This window comes from Histoplasma capsulatum, genomic scaffold, assembly GCF_000149585.1.
Source record: "Histoplasma capsulatum NAm1 scaffold_9 genomic scaffold, whole genome shotgun sequence".
Lineage (NCBI taxonomy): Eukaryota > Fungi > Ascomycota > Eurotiomycetes > Onygenales > Ajellomycetaceae > Histoplasma > Histoplasma mississippiense.
In genome coordinates, this window is record NW_001813974.1 from 322,339 (window position 1) to 350,322 (window position 27,984).

Sequence of the window (27,984 nt, forward strand, 5' to 3'; positions counted from 1 at the left end):
CGCTGAAAATTTACAAACAATTGGCGGCGGTAGGTCCACAGGGATTCTTTTCTTGAAGGGCATCCAGGGCGCTGAACGGCTTTTCTGCTACTGCACGTCTGCAGCGCTTACATCTACACTACGGAAACGTCCTCCTGACTATCGAAGGCAAATGACTCAGCCGTTTGGCATTGCGGTTCCATCGCTTCACAACTACATACGTCAAGGCAATCTAGATACAGAGCGAGGTGAACAATTATTAATTCATGGTGTGGGAAATGAGCGTTGTAAACTCCATCGCTACTCCACCCCGATCACTTACAAACAGACTTCGCATATCCCTCCTCTCTCTCATTTCGCTCCCGGATATACTTCAACAGCCTCTCGGGTATCTCCGCCCCATCCGTCAAGCCGCTCGGCACCGGCTGTCCGAGCTGTTCATGCAGTGGGACAACGCCCGTCCACACAGGCTCCGCCCGGTCCGGTCCATCCTTCGCCCGATCTCGAGGCTGGATCATGGGCACCCCGCTGTTCAGTTTCAGCGAACCCCGCTGGACCTGGACGCGGATCACAAACACCAACGACAACGCGATGGAAGCGAGGGGGTTGAGTCCGTCCCATCGCCCAGGCACGATGTGGTCCATCACGCCGCGCATGACGTCTAGTTTGGTATTGCGGCCCTCGACACGCGAGCATGCACCATGCACGACGGCGGAGCGGTAGTTGAAAGTATGTCCGTTCGGCGCCGACGAGAGCGAAAGCCCGTCCACTGGGGTTTCTGCTCGTTGGCAGTAGGTAGGAATCGGGCACTCAAGGGAAAAAAAAAAAAAAAAAAAAAAAAAAAAAAAAGAAGAAAAAAAGAAAAAAAAAATACCAACCCTTCGTAGCCGTGATGCAAACTTTGATTCGCTCATCCTCATCCTCATCCTCATCCCCATCCCCATGCCCCAGTTCCCCCCGCTCAATCCTCGCCTTCCTCTTCACCTCATTCGCCCGTACAAGCTCCATAAGCCGGGAGCTCGGGTGGCCGTGTAAGTAGACCGCTTCGCCTTCGTCCTCACACCGAAACAGCGCGAATATGGGCAAGCATTGCGGGAGGCCGCCGTCGACGTAAGAGACATGCGCCATGAAACAGTCTGAGAACACGGCGCGGATGGATGCGACATCGTATCTTCCCCGCTCCCTATGTCGGCGAAGCTCAGCAGGCTCCATGGTAATGATGGTGATGGTAGTCGTTAGTGACGCAATAATAAGCTGCCCGTCGGTCACCCACGCAGTATTTAGTATTTAAATGTAAATAAGGGGGACTCTTGCGAGCTGCATTCAATTTCCTGTCACGCCTCCACTCCCACTCGTATCTATTTATACTCCGGAGGTCGTTCTAGAGCGGCCGACATGGAGCTAATATAAAGGGCGGGTGGGACAAAACAACAGGGCTCTCCCGTCACCCGCGATAAAGCTCCGCCATGCGATGGCATTACTTCACGGATGCGCAATGATGTTCAAATATTCACCCTTTATGGTCTAGAATGGCTCTGTTGTATTTTTCCTTCCGGCCTTAACTCTACGTGAAGCAGGGTTCAAAGCTGGTGTTATGAGCCTGCCACTTCCAATCATTATGATGTTTTTATCTAATTATGGCCCGAATTTGAATTTTCTTGCGGCTAAGTGGTGTCAAAACCTAGAGAACCGATACGGATTCCTTCCACCTTGTAAATATCGAGTGGTTGGTGAAGAAACAAGCTTGGACTGATATATGCGGCCGGGGGGTTACAGGACCACCACAAGGGCTCAGCTAATATGTCATGTGACTGTCATGTGGTCTACAAATGCGGGAACTATCGAGATAGTTTGAGCTAGGACATCCACATACCAGGTCCACCAGAAAGGATAGGTAGATAGTCTCTTCATGGCGCACCAACTACAACCCTTGAATAGTTCCAAGGTTAGATCAACAGTCCGCGTCCGTCTGAGCCAATAACAGACCGTCCTCGTTTCTCCAAGATTCCAAGGTTGCGTACCTCAAGTCCCGTGGGATCTCGTTTCTCTTCCCTACTTACTTGGAAACATGGCGCTCGCCTTTGGGCTTAGGAGCGTTGCTGGTGCATCATTACGCTCACTTCATCCCCGCCCTGGTAAGTTGTCCGTGACTGCTCTGTCGCGTCCATTTAATGGTGGTGGTGGGAAAACAACACCCACATCGCACCGATCCGCAAGGCCGCGAGCTCGAATACGAGCTGTCACCGAAGAATCGGACCTATCAGACGATCAACTCAATGACTTGTTTGCTGGTCAATTCCCTACTAACTGTGCCGATGAAGTCATCCATTTGAGCAATCTTTCTCAGTGTGACTTCCGCAGGATAGTTGATGCTTTTGATACCTCAAGATCAGAGTAAATTGTTTCCTCTTTTCTTTTCTTTGTTCCATGCCATATTGGGCTCCTCGGTTCCCACCTGGAGTATGGTGAATACCAGGGACGACCAGCGGCCATCGGGCCATCTCTTCTTCGACAGAAAATTGTCTAAAACGTCCGTCCACCTTGCGCCCTCATCGCTTCATGGAAGCGCCGTTCATCATATTTTAGGCACCACTTGGGATGTCATTAAGTCCAAAGTGCCAAAATATTTCAGACGGTTTGATATTCAGACCAATGAACGGGAGGGGCGCAGGGCAGATTTTACAACAAAAGTACCTGACGTCATGCTCTCATATGCTCCAGATGCTGAATACATCAAAAGCCCTTTCTTTTCAACCGAAGTATGGTTTACAGAGAGCTACAAAGATCTCGTGAAGACAATTTCAGTTCTGGCTTGATAACCATGAAGAAATTAACCTCGCCTTTCTCATTAAATTCCAAGAGTCCCCAGAGTACAGTGCGAAGAAGTGTTTTGCTGCTCTTCCAGAAGAGGTGGTGGCAGACTGGGGAGCGATATGCAAATGATCGTGCTGGGTTTAAGGTTGATGCCTCCGAGGGACTCCTGCGAGCGTACGGCGCCTCGCTTGTTGGAAGAACCACAGCATTCCTAGAGATTTGGGAGCGGAAGGGAAAATCTGGCAGTGCTGGTCTTCGGGGAGAGCACATAGTAAGTGGATAGATACAGTTCCGGTGTCCTAACCCACCAAACAAGTTTTTCGGGTATTCTCTCTGATCTATCTGCTAAACACATGTGTCTAGCCCTTCTACAACTCCGCGGAACCCGAAAATACCCCGCCGAGCCTCATGCTTGGTTTCGACGAGTTCGGCATACCAATAGAATATATCAAAAGGAGGATCTTTTTTTATAATATAGAAGAACTTCGAGGGCAAAAGATCGATATGGCCTGGAGTGACTGGGCTCAACAGGTGAACAATGCCAGGAAGAAGCTAGCATGGAATCGTTTTGGCACCATTCTGTATACCTACGCAACCACACCAAAGGACACGAAAACCTCGCGAGGAAAATAATTGTCAAAACCTAAGCTGTGATAAGATAGCACTATGAGCACTAGGTTATCTATAGCTAAAAGCCAACGTAACCATTTGTTAAATGGTTGCGCTATATATACCCGTGGGTGTGGTGGTGTGGCCCGGCCCACAGCGGGCATGGCCAACCCATCCGACCACCTATACACCGCAAGTGCCAGTCACAGCATGGTGTGGGAACCACAAAAGGATGAAATCCTGTCCGTACCTTGCCAGGTGTCTGTAGAAGGGCTACACGGCCCACTTGGTCCACCGTGGTCTGAAGAGACAGTGCGGGAGTTCCTTAAATGAAGGATGGAGAAAATAGTTAATGGCAGAGAGATATTGGTGCATAGGGAGAGTACATGAGATAATCGGGAATCCGGATGAGGGCCAACTTCTCAGAATCACTGCCTCATACGCGGCTGAAATTGATACGGTGAACTTTGCCGACCCGCAAGTTATTTGGGGCCTCGTGTCTAAATCTTTGCAGGTTAAATTAGACAGCCAGCTGTCCGGCCCAAACTCCCTCAATTTCTAACGTATGCAATCAAAAACTATGACATGTACCGAGGCTCTCTCGGGATTTTACCCTGGCAAACTCGGCGAGGAATGAGATTTAAGTTCCACGCGACATCAAGCGGCCAGGGCCCATGGAGCAGCCGAAAGATCAACCAAGATTTACAGATTGTATGTATTCCTAGCCGACGGGGAGGAATCCTTTGGTTATTCTCAGAAAATGGAAACAACTTCAACAAAACAATTCGGAAGGAATACAACGGAGAAAAACGATATTTCGGATTCTTTTTTCCCAAAGATAGCGTGTTCAGAAAAATGGAGATCGCAATAAACTTTTAATTGGCTGTCTTCAAACACTAAACCAGGCGCTAATTTATTACTCTGTATCCCGAATCCCATGGCATGTCGGCTTTGGATCATATTTATAATCGACCATGACCACTATTCTGTAGTTATACCGCAGATCTGCGGCGGAACTGATTTCTTGCGCCCTTTTGACATTTGGGACTGTTGTGCTTAAAATCCAAAGGCTGCTCCAATTTAAACCTAACTTAAAACTGATCTGTGTTTCATCCGACGTCCGCTCAGAGCTCCCCACCCAGATATCGTACTCGAAACTGTCGACGTAAAACGTAGTTAGGGCAAAGAAAAAGTAATAAATCATAATAAAAACTCAATGAACGGAGAACAATTCAGGGAAGCAGCTCACGCTGCCATTGAAGAAAGTATTCACGTTCTCCTCATTCTCTTCCCCTCCTCCTCAATTTTTCTCTCTCTCTCTCTTTCTTTCCTCAAAACTAACTAGACATCCTAAGTAATCCAACACTTCAACACCATCTCCTCCAAACCAGTCGTTCCCAGCATAGAACCCGGGTACCTCCGTCCACTCGTTCCCACATCCGCCCCCAACCATCCAGAGCCATGGAGCAAGATCCAACCGGACATCGAGTCCAAAATCATGCCAGGCCTAACCCAATGGCAGTCCCCCAAGTTCATGGCCTACTTCCCCGCAGGCGTGACATACCCCTCCATGCTCGGTGAGCTGTACTCGGCGGCCTTCACGGCGCCCGCGTTCAACTGGCTGTGCTCGCCCGCGTGCACGGAGCTGGAGATCATCGTCATGGACTGGTTGGCGCAGGCGCTCGGGCTGCCAGATTGCTTCCTCAGCGCTGCGGCGTCCCGGTCCGGCAGAAGTACCGGCGGAGGCACTATCCAGGGATCCGCAAGCGAGGCTGTTGCGACCGTTATCGTTGCCGCGCGCGAAAGGCATGTGAGGGCCAAGGCAATGGCGGAGGGGTTGGTGGAGGACACGCCGGAGTGGGAGGATCGGACAATGGAAATGCGGACCCGGCTTGTGGTGCTGGGCAGCGACCAGACGCACAGCTGCACGGCGAAAGGGGCGCGGATTGCTGGGGTGCGGTACCGGGCTATCCCGACGCGGTTGGAAGAGAATCTGGCCATGACGGGAGACGCGTTGCGCAGGATGCTAGAGCAGTGTGAACGCGATGGCCTGGAGCCGTTTTTCCTGACTGCGACGATGGGCACAACTAATTCATGTGCTGTTGATCGGTTTGCGGAGATCAAGGTCGTGTTGAGGGAGAAGGAGGCGTGGAAGAAAATATGGGTCCATATCGATGCGGCGTTTGCTGGCTCTGCGCTGGTGACGGAGGAATGGCAGCATGTTGCGAAGGAGTTCGCAGAAGGTGTGGATAGCTTCAATGTGAATATGGCCAAATGGCTCCTAGTGAACTTCGACGCCAGGTAATGTTTCTTGTTTCCCCCCCCCCCCCCCGCTCTTCGACCAATAAATATATATTTATATATGTGTATTTATTACGTCCTCCCCAAACTGACCCCGCGCCCTTGTCACCAACTATAGTTGTCTCTTCATCACCAACGCCCTCGACCTCACCAACGCTCTGGACATAACCCCTGCCTACCTGCGGAATCCCAGCAACCTCACGACCCCCGTAACCGACTTCCGCAACTGGGGGATTCCTCTCGGCCGACGCTTCCGCGCGCTGAAGGTCTGGTTCGTCATGCGCACCTACGGGCTCTCGGGTATGAAAGCTCACATCCGCAAGGGCATAAACAACGGGGTTGTCTTCGCCGACCTCACCAGAACGCGAGACGACCTCTTCGAGATCGTCACGGGCCCTGCGTTTGGCTTGACCACGTTGAGAGTACGAGGCTTGGACGAGACGTCCCGCACCACCTCTACCCCCCTGAGTAATGGTGCCACTCCCGGGCAGAATGAGAAGAAAGCATCGCAGGACACCTCTTCAGGCGTTTCCACGCAGGCTCTTACGCACAAAGTCTGCGAGAAGATCAATGCCGGCGGCGAGTTGTTCCTGACGTCCTCGGTGCTTGGTGGGGTTGTGGTGATTCGGGTGGTGAGCGGGAATCCGCTGGCGGAGGCGAAATATGTCCGTCGGGCATTCGAGATTTTAGTCAACGTTACTGAGGAGGTGTTGGCAGAGGAGCGCAAGAAGATGATGAATTAAAGTACGGAGCGGGCGTAAATTAGAACAAGTTGCACACGCAAACTAGAGATATCTTTCAGCAAGCGTGTTAGACAAGGGTGGTGTGCGGGGTTGGCCTGCTCCTTTTATTCTTGTTTAGCCAGCTACGTAATCTGTAGTTACACTGTTCTAGTGTTGTCCTAGATTATACTCCGTAGTATATTTCGATTTTCAACAAATAAAGCCATGTAGGTCAGCAATATACCCCCACACATATAAATTCCAGTTCGTGCCAGGGACGCTTGAAACACCTCGGCTTGTTCGGCTACTGTGCTACTTAGCCGGGCTTCGACGTAGCGACTACCGGGCGACTCGACGCCTCAATGCTAACAAACCTAGTAACTAACTAGTTAAGAATATTTATACGCCGCGTAACATTAGCTAAAATTATCTATACAACCACTAGTTATAACTTATATATGACTACGGAGTAGATCCGCATATAAACCCCGCCCGCCCCATCTACGGAGAAAACCCGAAATCATCGATTTCCAGCCCTGGATAATAAATTTATATACGCTTCAACGGCGAGGAAATATCATCACCGGCAAAGCAGTAGGTGGCACCTCCAACCTCACAACCGAAAACGCCCAGCCGGGCGCCCCCCACAGCGCGAAAACAACCAGCCATGCGTAGCCGACGAGGCGGTGCCATACCTTCACAGGCCCATTTCCTTTGCTTCCAGTGATGCAACGGTACGTCCACTGGGCCGCGTCCTCAGCTATAATGCCGCAGGCCTGGCAGAGGAAGAGGAATATGCAATGGGAGTCGCGGAAGCGGATGCCCAGGATGTGGTCGGAGTTAATGTGAATTAGGCCCGACAGCAGGAAGATGAGGGTGAGTTTGGTGTAGGCGGTGATGAGGAGGAGTTTGCTGGCTTGCGTCTGCGACTGCGGCTGCTGCTGCTGCTGCTGCTGCTGCTGCTCTGGTGGTAACGTTTTGAGCTTACTGCTGTTGTCGTCGGCGGTGGTGACGATTCGGTTGATGCCACTGGTAGAGTAGCGCGGGAGACCAAGGAGTGAATGAGTTAAGAAGGAGGCACTTGCGTCGAGGGGCCGTAGTAGGAGCTGGTGCCAGAATAGTCTTTTTGTTACCAGAGAGGGCGTGGTGTCAGCTTTTGTCTGCTTCTCCTTATTCACATATTGCCATCCGGTAGGTTGATGGAGTGAATAGTTTTTGGAAAGGAGCTGATTCTAGACATGACATACCTCCAAAATGTCCTGATGGTATAAACCTGTCGAATGTCTCCAAACAGGGGCCTCCAGTCCGAAACCCTGCCCCCGCACAGTCCTACACCAACCAGCGAGAAAAAGTCGTATCCCAAAAGCAGCGACATATACCCACATACACAGTGGGCCATGATAATACCCAACGCCTCCCCTATTTCCGCAGGCGAGATGTCTCTCGCCAGTATGCGGGTGAAAATTCGCTCCTTGCCCACAGCAAATTTAACCTGCGCATCCTCTAGCGGTTGGCTTGTAATAAGATCGAGAGCCAGGTATAGCAGAATGAAGCGTGCGGCACGGAAGAGGAGAAAACTGCGCCGTGATGGAACATACTGTGGCCTGCTGGAATCGAAAAGGGGCACATTGCGCGTTTGGTCTGCACGGTTAATTCGCCGTTTGTTGATAGCTATATCAACAGACCAGCGGACTTTATCACAAAATCGGCTCCATGCGCTCGTAGTATCCGGATCATCATCATCGTTCTTCTTTCTCGCTCCCACTGCGTGATATGAGACCTTGGACAGGCAGACATTATCAAACACCTCCAGGCCAAGTAAAGCACCGAATTCCAAGCCGATGAAGATGTTCCATGGCCCTACGAAGCTAGCATGTTGAGCCGTAAAGCAAACGAGTGAAACTGGCAGCAGAATCACCGGCAACATGTATTTCCGTTTGTGGGAGTTTGGCGGAAGATAAATAAGTGTTATGCCTTGCAATGCAACAGCGAGAGCAACCGCCAGGTATGGGATGAATATTTTAAACGTCATCGCTGTCGCTATGGCATAGCTCTCCTTGGCTCGTTCCTTGTGAGAATTTTCTTACCCCCTTTATAAGGAGAAGGGCCTGTTCCCGTCTTCCTCCTCCTGTTGACATGCGTCGACGAACTGTTTTGGCCTCACGCCTCTGCGATGTCAACAATGAGTTGGAATTCAATTCAGCGCCATCTCAGCCGGTCAAGTGGAAGCTAGAGACTCAGCCGTGAACATTTGCGCACGTCTTGGAAGAGGGGGAAAAAATTGAAAAATAAAAAATATCCTTGAAAAAGCCAAAAATAAACACATAAAAATAAAAATAAAGGAAAAAAAAAGCCATCCAAAATCCTAACCAATCACATGATATGAACGATTCGAATAGAAACAATTACAGAATATGAAGCTTGACTTTCTTTTAGGATATTCATATTCTCTCCAACTACAGGACTTGCATGTCAAAAATAACCCTTCCTCATTTTGCGCGCCCTTTGTTGGGGGCTTGGATTGGTTCGTCCTCTCTACTAACTACCAGCATGGCGCTGGTGGAGATCGAGCTCTCGTAACTACCCCAGTGGCCTAACACCCTTTTTTAACCCTCAACATTCAGCTATGTGAGCGTGAGCCCAGCGGATGAACTTCGGCCCAACCTGTCATCTCCTTGTCGCGTCGCTTGAGAAGTCGAAATTTTCGGCCTGGCCCAATTCTTAGCGAGCTAATCCCATCCAAACCTCGCCTCCCAGACTTCCTACGGGCTACTTCATCTATTCTAGCAATGAGTGACGCTTATACTCCGTAGTACTCGCATCAATGCTCGCTTTTCTTTTGAACAAGGTTAGACCACAGAATAATAGCGAGCCTAAAATAGACCGTTCCGAACGCTGCTATGATGGTTCCTTCGACGGGGAAAACAATATACGAGTATTTTGGCAACCCCGTCATGAAGAGCCGCAACATCCCAGATGGACACCCCGTCGCTATTAAATTCAAAACCGTAGGCTTTTTCCCGGGAATCGGAGGCGGACATGATGGCCTACGCGAAATTCTATTGTCAGAACCTCTTGGCTCCTGCTGTCTGGGAATGCCGCCAACTCAACAGCCACCGGATCGCTATGATTGCCGACTTTGTGCCAGGCAATCCTCAATTACAATATCCTTCTCGACATCTGTCAGACTTTCACAATTGATTGATGTCTTGACAGAATTGCGGCGAAAATGACCACAACCAATTTGCACGATGGGTCAAGTCCAAACATGTTATATTAGTTCATGTTTTAACACCTGAAAGTGCATTTTTATAGTTAATTATCTACTTGGATCAATATAATAGTAATAGAGGACATGATACCATTTGCTAACCCTCATCATATATATCTCTTCAACTGTCAAGCCTGCATGCCGGAAATGGCCTTGTGCGCTTTTTTCTCTTGCACCCACAACATCAACACACCATTCAATAAATGTATCAAAGCTCTGCCCAGGGTCTTCCTCATAGAAACACCAATTTCGCTTAATAAAGGCTTTAAGCTCAACAATGAACTCTTCAATTTGGATTTAAATCTAGCGAGTAGGGTGGCAGGTATACCAAACTGACCCTTGCATCAACGAAGGCCCATAATTTTTGATGGCACAATACATCACAACCCTAATCCGGAACATCGTCTGAGATACAGGGGTATGACTCCGAAAAACAAAACGAGTGGGGGATGGAGATTGGCGGGTTTAACATCAGAGATATAAATAAGGACGGGAAAAAACAAGCGGTCGGTTAAGACGCAGAACGCAGATACATAAAACTGACAACAAGAGGTCATATATAACGTATAGAGAAGAACACATAAAAATCCACCAGCACTTTCCTCTCTCCAATTCTGGAATAGCTCAGGGAACATCGACCCTGACGGACCCGTTATGCCCGCATCGTCGGCATCCATAGTTCAACAACCCCTGGATGTAATTCCTGGCAACCAGCCAGCTCATGTATCCAGTCGAATGCGTCGCCCATGCACATAGACCGTTGCCCCCGTTTCTGGGGCTGCAACAGGCAATCCTCTCTCCCGGTCGGAAATTCCTGCTGGGAACCGCATTCAGAACATCAACAAGTTGGCAACCGCCAACCTGACATCTGCTGCTGCCGTAGCAATCAGTTGCCGAGGTGGCGGTGGAGAGAGCGAGAATAGCGGGGAGAACGATAGAGATCTTCATGGTTGAGGATGTAAAGTAGGCTTGATTTTTTGGAAGTTTTTGATTTGTGATTTTGAAAAAAACTTGAGGATATCCGAGTTTTCGGGGTTTCGACCTTTGATATTCGGTTTTTTGATGGGAAGCTTTCGTTGTTCGCGAGGACTGTGATTAGGGTCCTTTTTTGAGGTTTCTGGGTACTTAGGGAGGGCCTTGGCCAATTGATGTCAATTGATTGCTGCTGTGCATTAGAAATAAATCTTTCACGAGGTTCCCTCGCGGCCGTATTTATAGTTGACTCCTCTGCGATGAAAAAAGCCATGATTGTGCAAATACAATTTTAATCTTCTCAGAAACAGTTTTTCATTGGCGCTCGCTTTCAAGGTTCCAGGGGGTCGTATTCATGCCTGGAGATAGAAAGGTAGAGATCGGGTTGTCCAAAAATGTGTCTGCCAGTTGACAGCCGCTATCAATCCAATATTCTTGATGTGCTTTCCCACATCTAGGATTATCAGGGCCCGGGCGGCCCATTCGCTGGAGAGCTTATGGGTTTGTATAACTTTTCTCGGAGTTGGGGCACGAAAACGGGTGATATGCCGGAGGCCTTGATCCTAGATTGCGTTACTCCATCTCGTGTTTATCTGCTTGAACAGTCAATTCAGATCCATGGCACATAAGCTGCTTATTTCTTACTGGGGAAGACGGCTGACAGATTGTGCTGCAGCTCAACCTGGTATGCTACCCAATATGGTTCCTACACGATAACCAAGCCGGAATTACCTCGCTGAGAGTGATTCCTTCCATGCCCCACAATTAGCTGTATACTCCTCCGATCTGTGTAAGTATGCTAGGGCAAAAGAGCTCAATCACCCACCACCAGCGCCATGGTGGTATAGAGGGTACGAATCACCCAATCCAATCCCCCAACAAAAATTAACTTGTAAGTCCCATGCGAAAAGATTCATTAACGGAACCTCATATAGAGCTTTGAGATCTCTGACAGTTAGTTCTGCACATCATTAGGCTGATATTATGTTTGGGGTGAACTCACCATAACCCTACAAGTTACTGTATGCACCAGCCTCTTAAGTTTCTACTAGCTCACTATGCCGAATCAAGAAACTTCCGCTTGGCGTGGCTGCATATATTGACGGCTTCGGGTCATGTGGGGTAGAGACACCATATCCCCGTTACCATTCTTCACGGTTACCTTGATCCATATTAATTTCCGAGCGCGGCAAGGTCTCTGTTGAATAACCCCACCAATACTCGGCGTCTTGTAAATCCCTGAAAAAAAGTCCCTGGACGAATGAGTTCCCTCATCCAAAAGTTGTGCGGGGGATGTCAGTGTCTTCTTTCTTCTCTGCTCTGTAGTCACTCTAGAAAGCCAAATTAATGGGCTTAACTCCGGGGCCCCATATTTCAAGACATAGCAAAGGGAGACCCAAACAATCTTGCCTCATTTGATCGTCGGGATATGGTACGAATGGGGAAAATCACACCACAAAGACCCTGACTTTGAAAGGAATAAGACAATCGGCCGTGGAATTCCGCCCAGGGACTTGGAGGGACGCCCTCTGTTGTACCTCTCTGCATTCTGTCAAATATCAAAAATCTGATCATCTGATCATATAAGATAGAAAATCATGGGTGTAAATAAAACAATCTCAAAGAAGAGTCACAGGTGATGGTTCTGTTAAAATTGAAATAACGAGATATGAGAATATGCACTTTTGCATTTTGTCAAAACCCAACCAGAGACCCAAATTTATCGACTCCACGCCGTAGAATCACAACCCTTTCATAGTAAAGTGCCATTACAACTGCGGGGTAAATCCGGTGTTTACAAGGGCACTTCTCCTGCGTCTGCATTAGGTGCAAGAGTTACCCAAAACCTCAGAAGCCCAGAAGGGAGGCAAACAGGAGAAATTGAATGTGACAGCAATTGTCCTGGAAAGCAAGAGAATGCTTGATTTTGTGGCGGTCGCCCGTGCGGGACGTGCAGGGTGCTTGTATGCAATGTGACACGTTCATTTTGAGGTTGCAACGGAAACTTTGACTGAGGAGACATATTCAAAGGCAGAGACACCACGAAGCGTTGTCAATTCCTGAATAACTATTCTGTACTCTGTATGCGCAATGCAAGTTGACTTATATCATGTTTATCCCAACCTCTAACCTCTAAACTAAGTCTCATCTCTAACTGAGTATTGTGGTGTTGGGGTGGTGGGTCAGTTAACCCATCTAAACCACTTATTCAACATCGGGTTACAGTTGAACGTGGTTTATTAAAAGTTGGATGTGGTTTAAAAAAAGTGGGTCTGAAAAATAAACCATGCTCAGATCTCACTCTCTCACTAAAATACTCCGTACAATACACACTAAACATCTTTTACACACTTTCATTATATTATTAATCAGCTCTCATTTAGTCATTCTACTTCAACATCTGAAAAGCAGTTATAAGCTAGAATTAGTGATTAATATTAGTTAAGAAATAGAGCTTTTAGAAATAAGATAAAATCACTGTGTCCAACACATTTGAAGATGTGTGAGATATGTATGAGACATGACTAGTGTATGTAGTTTTAATGGGGAGGTTGACATGGTTTATGATCTAATTATACAGAATAACTACAAATAAATGTGTTGAGCTCCTCAAAGTGATGGCCATTTGGAGAAAATAAAGGTAACTATATAACTCTTAGTAACCAATGCTAGGATTTGACTGGCTATTGATATATTCTTAATAGATAAATACTTTTATTCTGTTCAAGTTGGCATCCCTATCCATTTGCTCGCTGGAAGGCCACATGATCCACACCTATTTAAGCAGTCCACGTTGCTGCGTCCTCTGGATAGTTACAAACACTCCTAACAGATGAATTTCACATTGATAAATTGTAACATCCGGTGGGGTTGCTAGCACAGAGGTGCAAGTACAAATTCATAGTGATTGAGTTCAGGGCTGATCTGCGTTAGGTTAAAGTCAAAGAGAAGTTGTCCTAATAACTCAATCGGAAGACAAGACCAGACGCGGTGCGATCAGCCGTCTTTCTTACGGCTGGTATAGAAGCATGGACATGGAGTCGTTGCTCATGAGATAGTTGAGCCCCAGTGGCAACTTGCGATTACGTGCTTGGCCTGAGCTGCACAATGTAGGTCTCTGCAACTATCTCGATGTCTCCTTGCTGGTCTGTGGACAAGGTTTGAACTTTCCGCTTAGGTTCAAAGGCAGATCTTTGTTTAGATCTTGGTTCCGCTCGTTTCTATAAGTAGATCTGAATAAACTTTTCCTTCTCGGTTTTTGCGGCTCATTCCCTGAGATTATTTGCAACGTGGCCTCGATCGAGGTCCTTGATGCTCTCCCTGATCTCGGTGGTCCAAAGCATCAAGCAAACATCTTGTTATATGTTGATATCTTCGAAGCCCTCCGCTAAATGGCCGCAATCCACTCTGCGCGCACAGATACAATTCAACGAGGCGAAACAAAAAGAACTCGCGCGATCGGATGCAACGTCCCCTGGATCAATCTTCCTTCCGGTGAAATTTGGCGTCAAGAAACCTGCTTCATCCATGGTATCGGGCGGGAATCTCATTCTGTTGGGTCCTCACTGTCCAATCCAATGACGGCCATTAGTTATCCAAAACCTGAAAACCATTTCCTGAGCTGGCACATTCCATTCCGGGACCAGTAGTTAATGTATTCCGAGACCCACTGCGGAGTTTCCTGACCTGATAGTCAACGAAAATTTGCCTCCACTACTTTGAGGGCGCAGCAGAGAAGCTCGAAAGGAATTTGAATGACAGAGTGGGAACTTTCGACAGATGCCCGATGCAGCTCTGGGGGCCGATTGAGCATTTGGTCAGACCTTGTGAAGCCAATGTTCGATGAGGATAGAAGTTTACCCAATAACCGTCGTCTGCCAGGGAGAGCGAATAATAATAGCTTCGAAAAAGGCGCAACACCTTGCCAGTCGTGGAGATAGCCATGGGCCAGCAACGTCGAAGAAGCAGGTTTCTGCAATTTGGCCCAGTAGTTGGGCCGATTTTGCGGGATATACATGACTGCTTAAATACTTGAATTCACCGCTATCATTGTGTCAGCGGAGTAAGTTATCCAGTCACCCCAGAATGCATGCTAACAAACCCCTTCAACCTACAAATGTGATCGCATCATTCATACGCCATTGTAAAGTTAGCCTCCCTGTATATCCTAGCCATTCGCATGCTTGAATTGACCAGAGGGCTCTGTTTAAACAGCCAAGAACATTCTTTCGAAACTCGCTGAAATTTGAAACTCATGTGGAACTTTGTGCAAGGTGTTAACCATGAATCCTTTGTAACTAATCAGCAGTTGAACGACGTAATCGTGTTCACTCAAACTATTTAAAAAAAGCTCTCTCCATCTCGACCTCCCGATGCGATCAGCAATCTGAGGTATCGCCTTGTATTCAAATCCCTTTCTCCATCTCCAGCGAGGGAAATTTGATACGTCCCGGGCCGTTCAGGCGGTGTCGATCGCTATCGAATGCTGAACTCTAGACCATCCCAGTCGGATTTGATCACTGTTCCACAGACCATTTATGTCGGCAAAATCCTTGCCAGCACATCAGAGTCATCATTGATTCGTTTCGCGGAATTCACTTCACAGAACGGCATTAAGCAACTTTCAGAGCGCTATTCCTACTTATCGTTCCGAATCTCTGCACTTAACTACATACATGCACGCCCCTGCACAGATATCATTATTATTAGTAATTTCTAGTATGGTCAATCAATCAATCCCTTCGATCAACGGAGGACACTCGTCAGTGCTCTCACGCCGAGAAAAGTAGCAGCACTTGGCCCTTACAACAATCGTCAATGCGATGAGCAATGGCGGCGCTCTGATTGGCGCTTGGGCTGTGATAACTCTGTCTCGTTCCTGGCGTCGATGTTGTCCAGCCGGTGGCGCGGGTTGGCTAAAACTTTGACCAGCAAACTCCACGCTAACTTCTCGAGCTGACTCTACTCCAGTGCTCCTGATTCCTGATCGACAAGAGCCAGAGTGATCTGCTTCAATGCCGAGAGCTGTCGTGGAAGCGCTTCCTGGCCGTAGCCGTATCCAGGCGGCCCGCCAAGGCACAGCATCAGTTTAGGGCGCGGCCTTAGCCAATCAATCAGCGGGAGAACATGAAGCACGCTTTTTGATATCACCAACCTCATCTCATGCCCAGCCGGCAAGAAGCGTACGAAACATGAAAGCTGAGATATGACATATCTGATACATGTGATACACATGTACCTTTGTTGTGTACACTGTACAGCACATGCGCCTGTACCACCAAGACATCTGCAGCCATCCAAGTGCCACCAGCTGGAAGGAGGAAACCAGCTGCTTGCGAGGTAGCTGTTAAAGGCTCTGAATAATGATAGATGTCGTACTGGCGAATATAGGGGGTGTTTTCCGACTGAAATTGGGCTATATCGGCTCTAGACACTCCAGCACATGGATATACTCAATCCCAGAAGTTAGCTGCTCCTCGACTACACCACCTCTAAGGAAAAGAAATATCACTTCCCAGAGAATGGAAACAACACCCTTTGACATCCGGGTGGGTAGCACGTTAGTCGGGAAGTCTCGCCACATATAACCTCGCTTACACTTCTCTAGGATCCACGGATATCTGCTGGCTCCGATAACTTTGCTTTATCCAAGGCCCTCGGCGAATGCCAGGTACTATCGATCTATATTTTGAAGTTTATCAAGCTATCCCCTCAATGGCTACACCCCATGACGCACATTTTATTTTTATTTTTATTCATCTTCTCTGTGGCAAACATGCAGGTATGCGAGCTCTGGGCCCTGGGGTGTGGCCCTTGATACATATGGTTTATTTATAGCCACTTGGAAGCCCTGGCCGGTTAAATTTTGGACCTCCTCCCGCTATTCTTTCCAGACTTCGTGCGTCCGTTTCCCATTTCCCCCCTCCCAATCTGGCTTCTCTATAGGCCTTTGCGTGCTCCACTCAAGAAGGGTCCCAGCCAATTTGGTCCCTATCCTCCAACACTATCTGCATATATAATAGATATCGATATCTAGCTGCCATTAATTATTTGTCTTCTTCAGCATCCTTTTCTCTCGAGCAAGCTTACTTCACGTTCAATTCAGGGGGGGAAAATGCGGTCGCTCAAGCTTCTACTCGCCTCGGCGAGTGTTGTTTCTGCAGCCTGTCCCTACATGTCAGGGGAGATGCCTAACAGTCAGAAAGGACCCCTCGATCGCCGCCATGACACTGTGTCCGACCCTACGGACCAGTTTCTTAGCCAGTTTTACATTGATGATGAACAGTCGGTTCTAACAACGGACGTGGGTGGTCCCATTGAGGACCAACACAGCTTGAAGGCTGGAAATAGAGGCCCAACTCTACTTGAGGATTTTATCTTCCGCCAGAAGATCCAACACTTTGATCATGAGCGGGTATGTGGATATAATATGTGAGCGTGTTGCAAATCCGCTAATTCGATTTTACTCAGGTTCCTGAGCGCGCCGTCCATGCTCGAGGAGCTGGTGCCCATGGCGTATTCACGTCATATAATAACTGGTCGAATATCACTGCCGCATCCTTTTTGAACGCGGCAGGAAAGCAGACACCAGTATTCGTGCGGTTTTCTACAGTCGCTGGTAGCAGAGGCAGTGTTGACTCTGCTCGCGATATCCACGGATTTGCGACCCGTCTGTATACCGATGAAGGCAATTTTGGTAAGCCTTCTATCATGATAGTCACTACTCATAGCAGCACAGCAAATATGAATACAAACCCAGGACCTAGGCTGACTACTTGACAATGTAGATATCGTTGGAAACAACGTTCCAGTGTTCTTCATTCAGGACGCTATTCAATTCCCTGATTTGATTCACGCTGTCAAGCCGCAACCAGACAGTGAAATTCCCCAGGCTGCAACTGCACACGATACGGCATGGGATTTCTTCAGCCAGCAGCCCAGCTCATTGCATGCCCTCTTCTGGGCAATGTCAGGACATGGAATCCCTCGCTCAATGCGACATGTTGATGGGTGGGGCGTCCATACCTTCCGACTCGTCACCGATGAGGGCAACTCGACCTTGGTCAAGTTTCGCTGGAAGACCCTCCAAGGAAGAGCGGGCCTGGTATGGGAAGAGGCACAGGCTCTTGGCGGAAAAAATCCCGACTTTCATCGACAAGACCTTTGGGATGCCATTGAATCTGGAAGGTACCCTGAGTGGGAGGTAAGATATGATTCCCCAAATCATTAGTTGACAATGCTTCCCTGCTCTGTCGGTTCGTCTTTTCATATTTTTCTATATCTTCAACCCAAGACTGACTTTATATACGTTTTACTCATAAAGCTGGGCTTTCAATTGGTGAATGAAGCAGATCAATCCAAGTTTGATTTCGATCTATTAGATCCCACCAAAATCATCCCAGAAGATCTTGTTCCCTTCACCCCAATCGGAAAAATGGTCTTGAACCGAAACCCAAAAAATTATTTTGCCGAAACTGAGCAGATCATGGTTGGCCCACCCCCTATATATTTGGAATATGAATACATGCATAGCTAGATGAAGCGTATATCTAAATATATTTCCACAGTTCCAACCAGGTCATGTAGTTCGCGGAATCGATTTCACGGATGACCCTTTGCTTCAGGGCCGCTTGTACTCCTACCTTGACACTCAATTGAATCGCCATGGAGGTCCCAACTTCGAGCAACTACCGATCAACAGACCCCGCATCCCATTCCATAACAACAATCGCGACGGTGCTGGTAAGCTACTTCTCACCTACCATGTCAACTTCCATCTTGACCCAATCGATTTGTATAGAGTATTAACATCCCCTTCTGGACAGGACAAATGTTCATCCCTCTAAACACAGCCGCATATACACCCAACTCAATGAGCAACGGATTCCCTCAACAAGCCAACCGGACCCATAACAGAGGATTCTTCACCGCACCTGGGCGTATGGTAAATGGACCACTAGTGCGCGAGCTCAGCCCGAGCTTCAACGACGTCTGGTCCCAACCGCGTCTCTTCTACAACTCACTCACGGTCTTCGAGAAGCAATTCCTCGTCAACGCTATGCGCTTCGAAAACTCCCACGTGAGGAGTGAAATCGTGCGCAAGAACGTCATCATCCAGCTGAACCGCGTCGACAACGACCTCGCCCGCCGCGTCGCGCTAGCTATCGGCGTCGAACCCCCATCCCCGGACCCAACCTTCTACCACAACAAGACAACCGTCCCCATCGGCACCTTCGGCACGAATCTCCTGCGGCTCGACGGGCTGAAAATCGCCCTCCTGACAAGAGACGACGACAGCTTCACGATCGCGGAGCAGCTCCTGGCCGCGTTTAACAGTGCCAACAATAAAGTAGATATCGTCCTAGTGGGCCCATCGCTTGATCCCCAACGCGGCGTGAACATGACCTATTCCGGCGCCGACGGCTCGATCTTCGATGCCGTGATCGTCGTCGGCGGCCTGCTCACGAGCGCCTCAACGCAATACCCAACGGGTCGCCCGCTCAGGATTATTACGGATGCATACGCGTATGGAAAGCCCGTTGGCGCCGTCGGTGACGGTAGTAATGAAGCCCTTCGTGACGTCCTTATGGCCGCTGGTGGGGATGCGTCAAATGGGGTGGACCAGCCTGGTGTGTATATTTCCAACGATGCAAGTGAAGCCTACGTTAAAAGCGTCTTGGACGGGTTGACGACATATCGGTTCCTCAATCGGTTCCCGTTGGATAGGTAATATGGTATGAGGTTTGAGGCGCAAATATGGGTTTATAAACTACTTTTTTTTTTTTTTTTTTTTTTTTTTTTTCCATCTTTGATTGAGGTAATATTGCAGATATCAATAAATTGCGCTTACGAAAGCCGGTGCAAAGCTTCAGAAGCCTAATTAATTTGAAGACGAGGTTGAAGTGAAATCTTGGGGTAACTATAATAATTTATAATAACTAATAACTTATAATTAATGTCTCTTGTGATTACCTCTCACATTCAATCTATATTTGATCTTTGTCCTTTGTAGCTATATAAATATAAGCCAAGAGAGACAAAATAATGATAGATTAATAAATGTATTACACACCGAACAGGCCTTCCCTCACGATATCCGATATTATCTATCATGTTGTAATGATATCTCAAAAATGCCACAAGCTTGCCTGATATTGAATATTTATATGCTGTAAATGCAGGAAGAGCGTGCCATCCAAATAACCAGAAAAACATGTTTAGCTTAAAACCTGACTAAGGTCGGTCGTGTCTATTTGAAATGGCTGCAGCAAGCTGACTATCTGATAAAACCGTCCGTATTTCCGCTTCACGACGCATGTTATGAACTTTCAAATATGGATAAAACTAGAACGATTTAGCCTCTGTTGGGGGAAATAGGGGTTAGGGGGCGAGTTACATATCATTCCCATATGACCACAAACTAAAATAGATATATATATACAACACCTTCAAAAAGGATCCATTTACTCCCCCCACCATCTAGCCCCCCCTGACCTTAAACTTCCCCTCCTCACCACCTCCTCGGTCCGCAGTTGTCCCGCTCTGCCCCGCTCGAAGGGCTCGAAGGATCGACCATTCCGCCACAGTAGCCCCACTTCCATTCCCCGCCCGTCGATCTACATTATCCAGCGCCTGATTTCCCCACATGAAGAGTGTCGCAAAGCGGGTGGCTGGCACGGGCCGTGCCAGCGTCACATTCGTCGTGTTTCCAGTGTAACGGGCTATGATGTTTAGGTCCGTCGTTGCCGGATTGTAGGGGTTGGAGAGTGTGATTGAAGGAAAGGCGGTGACTGTGATGGCGCCTGGAGTCGAAGGGACAGATAGCGCCCCCGACGCCGATGATGGTGAAAATGACTGGGACACCTGCTGTTGTGTTGGTTTACTTAGCGGAGTATTGTGCAGGACGACGGCGATGGATTCAGGGGGTGCCTGCGCCCAGTCGAAGCCGAAACCCGTGATTAATTCCGAGATTTCGTCGTCGGGGAAGGAGACAGTTAGCGACGAGGTGGCATTTGCGCGTTTAGGTTGCCATTTAGTTGATGCAGCGCCGTCTATGGCTGCGATGGGGAATTGGCCCGGTTCGTACTCGTCTGGAGAGGAAGCTGGCTGGCATTGTACCATGTTTCCCGGGAACGTGGCATGGGAGCCAATTTGGCGATTGGGAATGGTGAGGATGCCAAAGGCGGGGAGTAAATAGACTGTTACATTTGATTCGGGACCGACATGGACAGGAATAGGAGCGCCGGCGAATTTTTTAGCTGCTATTGGCAGTGGCTGTGTATTAGGGGCGCGCTGTATGGTTGTATGTGTATAATTCGACGCAGCTTTCAGGGGCCAGCCATGCCAGTAGAAAGTCCGGTAGGATAAATGTGGAATTTGTGGTGGCAGGTTGGGGTCCAAGTGCAAGACAAAATCTGGGAGGAGGCGCAAACCCAGATAGCCGAATAAGGCGACTTGGTTGGCGCCACCGTTTCCCGTTAGGAATGGATATGCGGGGTGAGTACCGCCATTTCTCGACCAGTTGTCTATTAGCTGCTCAGAGAACTGGAAGAATGGGGCCCGGATGTATGGGGCATAAGAGTATTGCGCGTATGTGTAGGCGGAACATCCAGACGGAGAAATTTCGTTGGCGACGATGGAGAAGATGGCATAGGTCATTCCGGGGCCGTCAGGGGATTGCTTTGCAGCGTACTAGATTTGCATTAGCAGGCCTCTAAGCATGCGGTATCTAGAGCACTTCTTGGGGTTGGAGCATAGCTAACGGGAAACGGGTGGTTGCAACGTACATAGTCAAGATCGCCCAGTGCGTTTTGCGGGGAATATCCATCTGTATATCTTAACGGAAACGTATTCAAGACGATATCCGCTTGCTTCACTCGGGTGCTGCCATTCATCGTTGTGTATTCTAGGGTGACGTCTGCCACGGGGTCTCTCAACACCAGTATGTTTTCAGCCATCTCATTCCATGTCACATTCTGCTCGAAACCGAACATCTGACGCAATGAGTTTGCGTAGATCAATGTTGTCGCCATCATGGGCAAGGTAAAACCCCCACCATCAACATGATTAGCGTATTCGTCCTACGTATGGTTAGGGTGCTTCAGGTCACTGCATAGAAAGACAACTAGAAGAAAGAAAAAATGTGAAGAATGGACACATACCGGGTCCGTCATGTTAGTGAGTGTCCATTTTGTCCCGTTCTTTTCCAGGAGATCGGCATATAGTATCGCAATCGAATTGTAAACTGGAAGCAACTTCTCTTTAAAGTGATCGGTGTCACCAGTGGTCACCCAATTATTGATCATCTGCAAGCCAATATCTCCATTAAGGTGGTACTGGTAATCGAAACATGGGCCTGTCCCCGTACAATTCCCGAACCGTCCACTAGTCCATGGATAGATAGCAGCGCCCTGAGAGAACCTAGTCTGGTTCTTTGACGATGCGAATGCAGTTTTAGTATTCTCAATGGCCTGTCCGTATTTTATGAGACGATAGTTAGTAAATGATTGAGCCGCCTGTGGGAAGGCAGTAACTAGACCCGGTTGCATCCAGATATCCGCATCCCAGAAGATTAGACCACCATACGAGTCTGAAGTCAAACCACCCACGGCAACGCTGCCCTGGTGGATAGGGGCATTTCTGGCAACGTGAATTGCATTATCGCTCACAATGGCCTGGAGCAGGTAAAAGGGATTCGTGACGGATGTGATAGCAGATTCGATAATGTGGTCATCCAGAGGTAGGCGCCCGGTTTTTGGAACAGCAAAATCATCGACAGAGTCATCAGTGAAAACAGCTGCCCACTCTCCAATATGAGACTTCAAAAGTGCTTCGTAGCCAACGTCGGCAGCATTTGATGATGCCTCCTTTGCCACTTGCTTTGGGTTTTCAAATCCGTCAGAAGATGCTATACCCACAAATTTAGTGACGATGCTTTTCTGGCCGGCGCGTAGTTTAATATCAGCAGCCTGGGCAATTGAGGAACGGTTCGTGTGTACGTATGGAGGATTGGGGACTAATTTCAATGATTCGATATCCACTTCCTTCGAGCCAGACATTGTCGCGTAAATGTAAGCAGTCACATCCGGGACACCGACAGGGCTAACGGATGAGTAAATCGCGTGCCCATCCTCACCTGAATCGACAAACTCGGTCCGCACAGCTGAATATCCGTCGATAACATTAACAACTCTCACATTCATGTCTGCCGACGGGGTAATAGCCATTCGCACCACGGCCTGAGTGACATTCAGCCTATGCGCAAAAAGCTGGTAGGAAATCGCAAATGACTCCTCCCTTCCAATAGGGGACCAGGTATACTCCCAGTTCAGCAGACCGCCTTTCATATCCAATGTAGACTTGAAATTTGAGATCTCATCCACGGTAACGCTGGAATCAAGATACTCATTATTGCCTAGATCAAGAACCAACCCACTCCAATGTGGCACGCCGCTAATCACACTCTCGCCACCGTACTGGTTCATCCAGGGGAAATTGCTTCCATTGGTTGTCGGTTGGAGATCATAGAATCCGGAGATGGTCGCGAACGTTTGTCGGCGCGAATACAACGGCCACCCGTTGATGACGTCACCATTGACTGCGGTATCGAGTTCAAAAAATGGCCCTACTGCCGCGACGTTGATACCGATGTAGCCATTTGCGATAGAGCCGCGAGATTGGTAGTGGCCTTGATCGAGGGTTGTTGTGGCTAACCTCCAGTTATCGTAGTCCCAGGTGACGCCGGGGAACCTTGTCGGGTAAAGGAACTCCTGGCAGTCTGCACCATCACATTTTGTGCTAGAATCGGAGGAGATATAATTTTTTGCAAAAACGGTGGCGACCCGTTCAGTAAATGACAGCGCTGATATCGCCGACGAGGATAGGAGAAGAAGCACGAAGCTCCATGATCGAAGCTTTGGGGCATTTAGCTAGTACCAAAATTGAAAGGAGGCAGAAGTCGTAGTTGCTCACCGTGCACAGCATAGTTGTTGAGCTCCGTCTGTGAGCTCTCCACCAAACCAAGATATGTAATTACGATAAATAGAGGTTTAACATTCCATACCTCTTCTACAAGGACAAGTGATGGATTCCGTCTAAAATCATATAACACAGCGGAGATCTACATCGAGGAGAACGAGGACAACTTTCTGGACTATGTCAACTGGAAAGCAAACGTCTTGATAAGAAGCAAGAACTGTGGAGGCGCTGCCAACTTTTAAACGCTGCAGGGGAAAAAAATTCAGCCCTATGAAGAGCCGATTTCATGAAAAAACCAAGGCAGCACCACCATCAAAAAGGTTAGAAACTCGAAGATCAAGAAGTTGAGTTTAATTACCGTTAAATTGCCAAAGCTCAAAGCCAAAAATGAGCGAATGTCAAGTAAACTCAAAACATAAACCGGTCGACTTCATAGCTAACTTGAGCCATAAATGCCGATCACTTTTTTGATGGTGCGACATCGTATATATACACTTAGTTCGGACATGATTATATAGCTTTCCGGTCCTGGAGGGACGGGAGAAAACAGGAGCTCGTATCACACGGCTAGTTGGAAGATGAGATGCCATTGCTAGCCAACAGCGATTGCAGAATGGCTTCAGCGTTCATGCGGGGTTGGCGCATTTGGAGCTCAAACACCAGGGAAAGGGACAAAAGTCTATCGCAAAGAAAAACCTTATCAAGTTCCAAGGACCGAAAAAGGAAAAAGATGGCTGGGACACGGAATGACGTCATTTATGTGCTTAGTCATCGTAGTATTTCCCAGATTATTTGGGCTTGGAATGGTTTATACATGTCCACCGATCATGATAAAGCAACCCAGCTAGAGACGACATCGTGTGCTCTTGAAGGGGCGACTGGCAGAACAATCACCGCACCTCTCCATCCAACCCCCTTTCCTCTCCAACGGCTTCAGACACTCAGGATGGTGTTCACTTCGGGGAATATCCTGTTGACTGTGTAATACTCTTGATTGCGTCCCCCAGCAATGTTATCAATACGACCCATGAAATGTCATGCAGCCTATGAAGGGATGTTGTTGATCCGTACCCCTCCTCTCGTTCCCCGGGTCGACTTGTGCCCGTAGTCTCCCTCGATACGATTGACAGCGGCATCATGAAGCTGTCGGCCAACATGGCTGGAGCCTCGCAACATCGACACAGAGCCAACCATTACTAAGAAAGGTGCCGGGCTACCTCATCCAGCGACGTCCGCCATCTCACCAGCATCATCACCATCATCCTCACCACCATCTTGACCGCCAAAGCTTTCAGCTCCTTCCGCCGGACGTCCACTCCGCCTCCGTGCGGTTGACGGCCGATTAGCAGCAACGATCGCCCGTTCGCCCACAAAGTGTTCACCAGTCCATTTCGATTTACAAACAGGACATGTCTCTGCTTGTTGGCGGCGGAAGAAGTTCTGTGTGCAGATGTCGTGGAGACGGCCGGGGCATTGACGCTGCGAACATCGTTGGCCCTGTTTACATGATCCTCGTCAGGAATCCCCCATATGTATGTCAAGATACAGATATACACGGCAGCTGATTTACCAATAGAGAAACAAATTAAACTCTCAAAACATACCACAGTGATAATATCCTTACAGCCCAAACAAGTCTTGATCTTAGCAATCCGCCCAGAACCCTCCGTACCAGAGTCCTCCTCGTCCTCATTATACGTCGCGACCAGCCACCCGCGCAACTCCGTCAGTGCGCGTGGACTAAGCGTAAAATATCCCCTTCGACTCTCCTCAAACCACCCTTCCTCCACGAGCCTCTTCATCACGTCATCCGCCTCGCGTATTCCCAGCGATTGCGGCGCACGGGCAGCTGGCGTGCCATTTGCAGGAGCCGACTCCCGTCTTTCGGAAGTACTGGGTGCCTTCGCCAGCTGTGCGACCTGCATGGACGACACGGCCATCGCCTCCAGGCGCGGAGTATTGTGGGTATCGAACATGGCGTCCAGGACACGTTTGACGAAGGCGATTTCGTTGGCGTTGTAGGTAGTGGCTAGCTGGGTAAGGGGGTCGCTGGTGGTGTTGACAAGGACGTAGATACGGGTGGGGTCTGTCTGGTGCCTAGTAGACCTAATTTCGAGATCGAAGGGGGATATGGCAGTGTTTATTGTGGCGATGTAGTTTGAGAGGTCGGCTTGGGTGATGTCTTCGGGGAGGGTTTCTTGGTTGTCTAAGAGAAGCAACATTAATTAGAGTGAGCCCCGGCCGTCTAGTGGATTGCTGCGGCTAGTGGGGAGGGAGCTCTTGGGATAATATAATCAACAAGGATAAGCAGTAGAAAAGTACCTCGAGCAGTAAATATCGCAGCCAGAACAGGCTTTGCTTGTTCGTAGGTCATTGTTGAGCGCGCCATGAAGGCCTGCAAGAGCGCGCGGTGGCCATCGTTGTAGCTCTCGTTTGCTGCCATTTCGACAATTTCCAAATGACTCGATGATGCGTGCCTCATGTAGAAGTGCTAGGGATGGGTTATCAGAGTGCTACAATGGCTGATGGAAAAAGTTGTCTTGAAGTATTTGATGGGTTTCTGGGTTGTTTAATTTATCCGTTTTGGGTTAGGCGGCCTTTCCCGACGAGCCAGTTACTTTTCGATATGTATCAATGGTATAGATGTTGAGATGCAGCAAACATGAACTACGAACTGGACGGTGATGGGCCGGGAGAGCCATAGAATTCCCGTACTTCTACACGAAACCCCAATGCATACTAATCTAGCTGCTCCTCAACAAAATGCCTGGATGTACAGTTCAAGATACTCATGCTGGTCAAGAACCAAGCGCTTTCCATCTCGCTCTTCATTATAAGCAACAGTCTATATCTTAGCCTTCGCCGTTCCCATCCCTTCCTCCAGACCCAGCCCACTCACATCCGCACTCGTCTTGACCCCCATAACCATCTCCGCCATAACCTTCCCTGTCCCCAATGACAACGAAATACCCCACGGGCCGTGTCCCGCCGCCATGAAGACGCCACCACCAGGAGGGGACACAACCCCTGATCCCAAAACCCAATCCCCCACACGCGTCACAATCGGTCTCCCACTCTCCGTCCACGGCCGGAAACAAAGTGCCTCCCGAAGTACCTCTAAATCATCCACATTTGCATCCCCCTCAGCATATCTAGCCTTCGCATCCCGGGTCAAGCTTCCCTATCAGCGTCACCGCTACCTCACGAACCCGTGCTACGTCCCCCGCCTCCATCATGCCACGCGCCTCACTCGCGAGTGCCGGGAGGGGCATTTCCGCGCTATTCAGACCGGCGAGGTATATCTCGCCACCCGCACGCGAGAAGATCTCAGGGCTAAAGCCGCAGGAGCGCGGGTGGGTTGTGAAAACAGCGTGTGCTGTTCCGGCATATGTGCCTCTTTCGTGCGCGATGGTGTGACGCGGGGAGCGGACGAGTATGGAGTATCCCGACAGAGAAGTGACAGGGATGCGAGTGGGGGATGTGGGGAAGAGGGCGTTGAAGGCATGTGGCGTCCACGCGCCAGCGGTAAAAATGAGGTTTGTACAGGGGATTGTCGAGCGGGTGTTTGTCACCCTGTTTTGGAGTGTTATACCTGTGATGGCGCCAGATGAGGGGTTCCTGATGAGCGCGATCGCCCGAACGGGGTTGTGGACCTGAATGCCGCTCTCGATGCACTTCACCAGGAGGAATTGACACAGTCGAAGTGGATCTCTGCATTTAACATTTCCAACCAGCAGATCAGTCAAACGAATAGAGAAAACAGCAGGGGAAGGGGGAAAAGTGTGAAAAAGGTGAAACGAAAACCTACACTTGTGCCGTACCCCCAACGTCACTTATCCTCTCCGTCCGCCCGCCCTCCTGCCTGGTCAGCCACTCCGGTGCCTCATCCGGCTCGCCTGCTCTCTTCTCATCCGCCCTCGCCGCTACCTCCGCCCGGCTCGCCCCCTGCCTCAGCCAATCATGCCCGCTCCCCGACCTCTTCCCGTCCTCATACTGCACTTGCAATCCCACTGCGGTGCCGCGCATATATCCCCATTTCTCGTAGCCGCTATGCTCTCGAGAGAGCTGCTCATGCAGCTCGAAGGACAGGTTGCCGAGCGCAGCTAGCTCAGGTGAGTACCAGTCGCGGACGATGAAGCCAGCAGCATAGCCTGAAGCGCAGTCGAAGAGGTCGGTGGCTGGGTCGATGATGTGAATTTGGTGTCGGTGTGTTCTGGAAGCGAGGGAGAGGTAGTAAGCTGTTGAGTGCCCGATGATGCCGCCGCCAATGATTACGGTGGACATTTTCCTTTATTATATGGTTATTATTAGTCTTACTATTATGGCCTCTGTATTAAT

The 27,984-nt window shown here is 49.0% G+C and overlaps 7 protein-coding genes across 7 annotated transcripts; 3 read left to right on the forward strand and 4 right to left on the reverse strand.

The window, feature by feature from the left end:
• Nucleotides 1-113: 113 nt before the first annotated feature.
• On the reverse strand, nt 114-1,191 carry HCAG_07574 (predicted protein; the record flags this gene model as incomplete). The annotated part of the gene is made up of 3 exons (XM_001537215.1): nt 114-211; nt 302-748; nt 858-1,191. The coding sequence occupies 3 exons, from the start codon at nt 1,189-1,191 to the stop codon at nt 114-116; spliced, it is 879 nt and encodes a 292-aa protein (XP_001537265.1).
• A 1,609-nt stretch (nt 1,192-2,800) lies between these two features.
• Nucleotides 2,801-3,426, forward strand: HCAG_07575 (predicted protein; the record flags this gene model as incomplete). The annotated part of the gene is made up of 2 exons (XM_001537216.1): nt 2,801-3,064; nt 3,157-3,426. 2 exons carry the CDS (start codon nt 2,801-2,803, stop codon nt 3,424-3,426), a joined length of 534 nt encoding a protein of 177 aa, XP_001537266.1.
• Nucleotides 3,427-4,339: 913 nt separating this feature from the next.
• HCAG_07576 (predicted protein) lies at nt 4,340-6,446 on the forward strand (the record flags this gene model as incomplete). Its single annotated transcript, XM_001537217.1, has 3 exons — nt 4,340-4,346; nt 4,758-5,703; nt 5,822-6,446. 3 exons carry the CDS (start codon nt 4,340-4,342, stop codon nt 6,444-6,446), a joined length of 1,578 nt encoding a protein of 525 aa, XP_001537267.1.
• Nucleotides 6,447-6,741: 295 nt separating this feature from the next.
• On the reverse strand, nt 6,742-9,466 carry HCAG_07577 (predicted protein; the record flags this gene model as incomplete). The annotated part of the gene is made up of 6 exons (XM_001537218.1): nt 6,742-6,810; nt 7,043-7,547; nt 7,673-8,465; nt 8,513-8,574; nt 8,969-9,018; nt 9,359-9,466. 6 exons carry the CDS (start codon nt 9,464-9,466, stop codon nt 6,742-6,744), a joined length of 1,587 nt encoding a protein of 528 aa, XP_001537268.1.
• A 7,317-nt stretch (nt 9,467-16,783) lies between these two features.
• Nucleotides 16,784-19,399, forward strand: HCAG_07578 (catalase B precursor; the record flags this gene model as incomplete). The annotated part of the gene is made up of 6 exons (XM_001537219.1): nt 16,784-17,083; nt 17,140-17,365; nt 17,457-17,872; nt 17,993-18,157; nt 18,237-18,411; nt 18,495-19,399. The coding sequence occupies 6 exons, from the start codon at nt 16,784-16,786 to the stop codon at nt 19,397-19,399; spliced, it is 2,187 nt and encodes a 728-aa protein (XP_001537269.1).
• A 749-nt stretch (nt 19,400-20,148) lies between these two features.
• HCAG_07579 (acid trehalase precursor) lies at nt 20,149-23,652 on the reverse strand (the record flags this gene model as incomplete). Its single annotated transcript, XM_001537220.1, has 4 exons — nt 20,149-21,360; nt 21,456-21,749; nt 21,831-23,582; nt 23,641-23,652. The coding sequence occupies 4 exons, from the start codon at nt 23,650-23,652 to the stop codon at nt 20,149-20,151; spliced, it is 3,270 nt and encodes a 1,089-aa protein (XP_001537270.1).
• A 1,212-nt stretch (nt 23,653-24,864) lies between these two features.
• On the reverse strand, nt 24,865-27,930 carry HCAG_07580 (conserved hypothetical protein; the record flags this gene model as incomplete). Its single annotated transcript, XM_001537221.1, has 6 exons — nt 24,865-25,143; nt 25,251-25,852; nt 25,969-26,137; nt 26,546-26,761; nt 26,856-27,219; nt 27,455-27,930. 6 exons carry the CDS (start codon nt 27,928-27,930, stop codon nt 24,865-24,867), a joined length of 2,106 nt encoding a protein of 701 aa, XP_001537271.1.
• Nucleotides 27,931-27,984: the final 54 nt, after the last annotated feature.